Source organism: Centroberyx affinis, unplaced genomic scaffold (genome assembly GCF_046629955.1).
Source record: "Centroberyx affinis isolate AG114_WGS23_722 - 3 ecotype Tasmania unplaced genomic scaffold, CSIRO-AGI_Caff_v1 ptg000338l_1, whole genome shotgun sequence".
Lineage (NCBI taxonomy): Eukaryota > Metazoa > Chordata > Actinopteri > Beryciformes > Berycidae > Centroberyx > Centroberyx affinis.
Genome location: NW_027279013.1, coordinates 1214 through 9194, shown reverse-complemented (window position 1 = coordinate 9194; position 7981 = coordinate 1214). Strand labels below are relative to the sequence as shown.

The following is a 7981-nucleotide window of genomic DNA, read 5'->3' as shown; positions in this document are numbered from 1 at the left end:
CCAAATCTTACTACCACAAAATATATTTACAGCGCTTGTTAGTCAGTGGGACACCAACTGAGGCCACAGAATTGCAGTCAAGTACACTAAGGATATACTGTACATACATACATATGTTATGTTCCATCCTCCAGGTTTATGGTTTCCTTGTCTCATTATAGTGATCTGTGAGTTGCCAGATGATTTCATACATATATCTGTCAATCACACACTCCCCGTTCAAAAGCTGTTTCAGACACACCCATGCACACACACACACACACACACACACACACACACACACACACACACACACACACACACACACACACACACACATGAATGACACAATCATTTACATTTACATTACATTTGTACAGTCTCTGTGCCCCCCACCTTCTCACTCACATACATACATACATGTGCCCATGCACATATCCCACACACCCCATAAATTAACCATGAGAGTCAGTGTCAGCTTGGCTCTGGGAGCTGAAGAAGGACAGTTTATCCAGGTAGGTGAGAGCTTTGCAGGCCACCAGGCCATAGTAGGTCTCTAACAGTGAGCATTCCCCATCCTCCTGCCCCAGGTCTGCCCACACTGTATCGAGTTCCTTGCTGCTTATCCCAGCTGAGCTGAACAGATAGCGGTAGCAGCAGGCATTGTAGCGGATGTGCTTCTCCCCTGAGAACCTGGCACTGTGAGTTGGTGCCACACCAGCCTTCTGGGCACAAAGGCCCACAAAAACATCAGCTGGCACAGGTGCGCGTACTACCGCAGACGCTACATAAACCTTTCGGACCACATCCTGAGATAGAACATAGGCCGTCCCGGCACAGTAGTCAGGGAGGTACTTGTCAGGGTAGAGGGCTGGGGGCATGTATCCAGGGCTGGCGGGGTCACGATCGGGGGCGTCTCTCTGGATCACCCTACCTAGATAGAGGTCCTCAGGGTGCCTGTGTAGCCCCAGCAGATAGCCTCCAAGGGCAGGCAGGTTGACAAACACAGTGTCTTTGGTCAGCAGGACAAAGCGTGCCACAGGGCAGAAGGTGACCACCCAGCGGAGTGCCAGCAGTGTCCTTTCTGTTGGGCCGCGGAGGGAGGAGTCTGCCACTGCGTGACCCTGGACCATGTCACCATGGCGATCAGACTCTCTCATAAGGGCCTCTTGTGCAGTAGCGGTCTGAGTTGATCCTAAGAAGAACAGTACCCGCACTGGGAAACCTTGGATGCGTGTCTGGTTGGCCCAGGACCTCCTGACTGCATCTCTTTGGGTAATATTGGCTGGGGAGCTGAAGATTAGAGTAAGGAGGAAGAGGTCAGAGTTTAGGCAGGCATCAGGGTTCGTGATGGGGTAGGCCTGGGACACGTTCTCCCTGGACCTGGCGCTGCTGAGATCCAGTTTCCTTGCCTTCTCCCTTACATCAACGACCATCCCATCAGTGTAGACCCCTGGCGTAGGCTGGAGGAGGTACTCTTCAACAAAGTCTGCCCCAAACAACAGGGCATGGAAAAGTAACACATTGAAGAGCAGGAAACACCACTGGTGGGTACGCAACTTGCACAGAGAGAACTGGAGGATGAGATAGAGAGACAAAGAGAGTATGAATTTCCATAAAAGTATGAAGTCTGACCCAACTCAATAGATCAACGCTGATGAGCATTCATTTGGTTGTCAATCAAATTAATCAATAGTAAACTATATTGATTATTGGAATTCAAAACCATCTACATTCAATTTTTAATGAGATACAAAGAATTAACACTGTACAGTACCTGCATGATACCTGCTCCAACTGCCTTGTTGTTTCTCTGCGTGAATTAGTATACAACCAGCTGTAGGTGACCAAGGGATCTCCAGCCTCGGTCAGGTCTGCAGCAATACTAGCCAACAGACAGGGTTTCCACTGCCAGGAAATTCTAGCAGCAGGTAACCTTACACCCTAACCCCAAGTCACATGGCTAATCAAGAGGAGAGTATCCTGCATCATACATACAACATTAATGACACGAACAAGGCAAGTTAGATAACATGACATTCAAAAACAAATAGGACTGGACTAAACCCTCTAATTTGCAGGGGGTTTTGAAGTTGTTGCTTTGATCATCTTATTTTCACCACACAAGAGAAACCCAGACCAAGTGATGTGCTAAAGCAAACAAAACAGAATGATGTCAGAATACCAAACAAGACTTTGTTTCTTTGATGAGAAGAGCAAAAGAGTTTTTCAGCCTTGTTTTCCTATGCTGTCCAGCCTGTCGAGCATGCCAAGCCTACATGCTTAATTCACAACAGGGAGCACAACAGGAACAGGGATCACAACAGGGACAGAGATGCGACTCGTTTGTATGTGCAACACAGGACATAATCTGTTAGAACACATTACTATCTGTAGCAATAGCAGGGGGGGTTAGATGCAGGGCCAGGATTATGGAGAAGGTTTACAGTCATTATCCCTATGTTGTAAACCCATGTAACTCATTTTCACTCCTAAACACACACACACAACAAAGTATGATGTTTAAGGAGATATGACACATTGGAGTTTTAACATTCAGCTATAAGTTCCCTGTTAAACAATTTGTAGCACATAAACTATCACATTTCACCACTTGGCCACTTTCTTTACATTCTGAATTGATGCACATTTGATGATAATCCCATATATACTGTGCGTGTGCACATGTGTGAATGTGTGTGTGTTTCTGTGGATGTGTGTGTGCATGTGTGTTTGTTAGTGTGTGTACTCTAACACCAAGGTATCTATTGAATTTTTCCCTTTTCTAAGTTTTCCCTGTGCTTCTAATTGCTTATGGTTACATGCAGCCCAGAAATCTGTTAAAAAGTACTGACTTCGCGCCACTCTTGCCATAAGTCGGTTTATTCGGAAGCTAGCCCAACGGTGCCATGGAGGCTTTATTTTATTGAACGGTACACATAAAAATGGCCGCCGCTCCGACCATCCAGGAGCATTGATTTGAATGGGAAAGACCGTTCTATCCATTCAAGTTCTGTGGTTGTAGACCTGTGATGCTCAAGTCTTAATCCCTCACACTTAATCATATGCAGCCTAGCATTGCTTCCATGCTTCCATGCTTTCATGTTGGGATTCAGAACAAATACTAGCCGGACACAGTATGGGAGTCAGGCCCTGTTCTGTACCCTGAGATGTTGGCATGCTTCCTTGCTGCATTCTGGAAAGTATGCAAATCCAACACAGCCAAATAAGTGTCTGCAAAATGTAAACTGCATCTTGGAGTTCTTACCTTAATAGAGGCAGCAGCTCTCCTCCCCCACTGAGCACTGTCCTGTTTAGGCCTGCTGTTCCTGCGACTGATCTGATGTCTGGCTAACTTCACAAACAGTAATGCCAAAGGTCCACTTAAGCCTGAACTACTAAACTTATCATGTCAAGTGGAATGACAGCGATATGATATGACACTAGATAACACTGAAGCTGCATGGTGCAACTTGTTTAAGACTAGAGAGACAAAGTAACCAGAGAGTGAGGTGAGAGGCCAGGGATCATGTGGTGCTGAGGCCATGGATGGAAGGTGTTGATCCAGATGAATCCAGATTAAACCTGGGGAGCGATCCGGGTGCACATTGATGGCATGCCAGTCAGATAGTTGCTATGATTGGTCACCAGCCAGAATGTATAGACATGCTGAGCCGTTATTCTTTGAATACCCTGTCCTGATGTGGGGAGACAGGCAGCAGGAGAAGGATTTGCAGACACAGTGGAACCTGGCCAAGAGGGAATGGAGTATAGCACCGTGACTCGCTGGCTGGGAGAGAGAAGAGAAAGGGAGTCACATTTGTGGGCTACCAAAGAGCCAGGAAGGGTGTGTTCTTTGAAGCCAATTTCTGACAGAATGGGGGAATGTTGCAGTAATGACCAGACCCAACACACACTAATGCAAATGTAATTCTTGTAAAAGCACAAATTAGTGAGACAATCTCCTATAATATAACACATTTCGTTTAGTTTCGTTTCATTTCTTTATTCACACATATAAAAATTTAAAAGAAAAGGATACAATATATAATTTGCAAGTGAATGTGAAGGAGAATTGCCTAAACCCCTCCAGGGGCTTGAAAAGTGGCATTCTCCAGGCAGCATATTACAAAAAATAATTACAGCAATGTAAAATACACAATTTGAATGTATCTATAAATAAGTTAAGACGTAGTAAAAAACAGGGACATAGTTCAGCATAGTACTTGACAACAATGCATCCCATAACACCCATCTACTACACAAGTATAAAGAATCAGTCATAGTCATACACACACACACACCCACACACACTCACCCACACACAGACGAGGAGTTAAAAATCCCTGATGTAAGATCAAAAAAGGTGAAGCTTGTTTTTTAATATTAAGTGATAATTTGTTGGATTTAAACCAAATAGACAGCTTACTAAGTTCTTCATTTAACACCTTAATGACGGTGTCAGGATCTTTATGCGAATAGAAGACACTTGTGTCATCTGCAAATAAAACTGGACCGATCAAATGCACTTCAATTCACTGTTTGTCAATCAATAAAATGCATTTGTATTTCTGTTCTCTTGTTTTGTATTTTGTGGTAAGTTTGTCAGGGTTTGTCACTGACTAGGATTTTTAAAAGCATAAGACGAAAGGTAACATGGCACTGAAGTTCTATTAAATTTGATTATCCTACAAGCAGTACTGCATTGCACTGTGAACATATTTGTCAAAGTGCTGAATAACCCCCAACCCAAAATCCTGTTCTTGTGTGAAGGTCCATATGAACACTGCAAAGACAGGACCGTGAAAATGTTCTGCAGGATGTAAGCTTTCACCACTGAAACTCAAGGATCACCTTGGTTTCAAAACAGATATCTGGTGATGTAAGATTTTGGCAACCAAAAATGTTATCACAACTTGAACAAAGCAGAATAATTTGGGAAACAAAATTGAATCGAAGCAAATATCATGTACATATATTATAAGCTATCAATCACCTTAGTGCTCAGTGAGGCACAACATAACATTAATTCAGTAAAGAACATAACTCAGCGCTACTTGTGTCAGATACTGAACTCTTTTGTAAGTATTTGGTTTAGTGTATTATGTTTGTACACTTTGAAGTTACATTATGTATCAGGGAGATTTTCATCAGGTAACTACGCAGTAACATTGTGTGCTTACAATACCTTTCCATAGGTCAATACATGAATACACTAGAAAAAGGCCATTTCTATTAATTGCATGGGTTGATGCACAGATTGTTTTGGAAAAGATAAATTATACACCTGAAAAGCTGACTTGAAGATGAATAACTTCAGCAAAATCTAATTATTTTCCTAAAGTATTCCCTTAGATATGATAGCAAGTACAATTAGAGTGAGCTAATGTGAGCTAGTGAAATGCAATAGGAATAAGCAATTAAATAGTCAAAGATGTTTCCTGCATAAAAAAAAAGGGGTTTCGTGCATAAAAAAAATAGGGTATCTTAATACAAATTCCAAATATTCAATTATGTGTTTTTTAATCATGTTTAGGTTATAAACCATATACAAACCATATGTAAACAGAATGCAACAAATTTCATAGAATTTAGAATGTCAGTGTCATAAAGGGGCGATTGACCTGAACACAAACACAGACTCACAGTTGTCATCCCTGATCGGTGTTCACCTGCAAACTGAGAAAGAAAACTCACATTGCATTAATTTGGAGAAACATCAACAACAATATCTACTGTTTAGAATGGAAAACATGGAGAGTGATTTCCATCCTGGTAAGCCACATGTATTTTTTATTTTATTATTTAACATGAAAAAGTTAGTACAAAGGATTTTTCTGAACAGACAAACAAGAGACAGACAGTCAGGATAGACTAGTTGTTTGTGCTGAAGGATTTGCATTTGTGTCCAGTTCGTCCTTAGTTTGATTTACATTGTAAATTCAGTTAGGTTTGTTGCTGAAACAAAACTATGATGAAAGGCATAAGATGAAGCTATGATGAAGCATGTTGACCTTGAATGAAGCTACATCAGGTGGCCTCATGGTTATTTGTTTCATTAAGATGTTGCCATTGCATTTCTTTCAGCATCCATGCAAATGGTCACTCTACTCAATGCCCTTAATGACGATCGCCATGAAAACATCAACTGCATGTTTGCAAAAGTCCTGAATAAGGAGCAGTACCTTTATGCTGAAGCCTCTAGTTTCTCTGGAGTGACTGCTGAGCTCGACTGTGACCTTTCACCTAATATATGGGAGCCAATAGCCAGCACAGCTTCATCAGCATGCAAACTTCTCTTGGATATGGACAAAGGAGACCTTCCTACCACAAAGGAGTCTCCTCTCATGATCAAGGATACAGCGTCAAACCTGCTCCGCCTTGTTGAGGCTCCATCCCATGAGGCTCAAATGACTGATGACTTAAAAATCATTGAGAAATTGAGGCTGCTTCAGCACTCCCCCTTTGGTTTTGACGATGACTACCACCTGGAGACAGTTGGAAAGAGATACCTCTATGCTCCCTCATACGACACATCTGGATTTGTGGCTGACTGCTGCTCACCCTGTGGATCCACTCTGGGCTGCCTGGATGAGTGGGAGCCACTGGTCAAATCTCATTTTGACTTGGAGAAGGAGGGATTTGGTGAGGAGCTCTTCTACGCTTCATCACATCTCTCTCTAGATTTGTAGTTGACTGCTCCACACAGCATGGGCTAAACCCCCCCCCCCCCCCGAGGAGGAGGAACAGTGAGTTAATTTATGGCTGCCTGCGCTGCACACCATGCCCCTACTCAAGATCATCTTGATGAATGGGAGCCAATCGTCAAAGCTGATTCTAAACTGATGCTGTTCCTCCAGGACTTGGAGAAGGAGGATGAACAATGTCCTTTTATCATCAAGAGGGAAACGGTTGACTCTTGTGCACAGATTGAGGCCGCTGCTGAAAGCTCTGTGACTGTCCTGCATCAACCTGAATGCTGTGAGGGAACAAAAGTCCCTGTTTTCTCTGCTGGACCTGACAATATCTCCACCTCAGAGGAGGTTCTCCCCGTCTCTCTTGCTGAATACACCCTGATTCACCTGCTCAAGGAAGGATCAACCAACCTGCTTCAGGAGTCCCAGGCTCCAGCCATCCAGGTTGGGGTCAAGGCTCCACCAAGCCTGATCCAAGAGGTTGAAACTATGACGGTGGCAGACAACAAGGCAGCAGCCATCCTCCACCCTCCACCCATTCAGAAGGCTGAAGGTTCACGTTCATCCATTCTTCTCCGTGTGTGAGGCTGTTGTTCACATCAAGGTGTCTAGCAGTTTGTTCCATGAGACCAAGGACATCAAGGATCTGTCCTGTCTGACCCTGGAGAAGACACTTACACCTGTCCAGCCGGTCAAACCTACAGCACCTCAGAGTTCCAGTGCCAAAGACAGCCTGTCGACAAAACCAAAGAAGAAGAAGTGTGGCCTCTTTTCTTGGCTATCCCGCATATTCCGGAGGAAGAACAGAATGTTGTAAACACCCTCTCATCTGCAGTCCACTTCTGAACTCCTGTCATCTTCCTATCCACTTTACACAAATTAACAACTGAATCATTTTATTTGAATACATTTATTTGCACACTACTGTTACAGTGTATTTGCATTGTCTTTGCATTCATGCAGTTATGGGAAACCTGTAGCCTAAAGTACTGAAAGTGTAATGGAATTAGTAAATATATGTTGGCAATTAACATTTTCCTTACCTCTGTTACTAACAATATAATCAATATTTATTCTAAATGTGGCTGTTTTTTCACAGAGAGACCATTTTGCTTTAAATATGCCACTTGTTTTGTTTAAAAAAAAAAAAAAAAAAGTAAAACATTTAATTATTATTGTGTTGCAACTGCAGGGAAAGTTATACTCCCTCTGGTGGTGCATTTGTACAGAAGCCGAGAATGGCCGTGCTTGCAATTATTTTTTTTTAATGCCGTTATCTTGAGATCACAAGTTAATCATCTTGTGAT

The 7981-nt window shown here is 42.9% G+C and overlaps 1 protein-coding gene across 1 annotated transcript; it reads right to left on the bottom strand.

Annotated features, from left to right (window-relative positions):
* Nucleotides 1-434: 434 nt before the first annotated feature.
* LOC139641075 (beta-1,3-galactosyltransferase 9) lies at nucleotides 435-1762 on the bottom strand. Its single transcript, XM_071515314.1, has 2 exons — nucleotides 1757-1762; nucleotides 435-1553 (listed from the first exon to the last, which is right to left on the bottom strand). The coding sequence occupies exons 1-2, from the start codon at nucleotides 1760-1762 to the stop codon at nucleotides 435-437; spliced, it is 1125 nt and encodes a 374-aa protein (XP_071371415.1).
* Between the last annotated feature and the right edge of the window lie 6219 nt (nucleotides 1763-7981).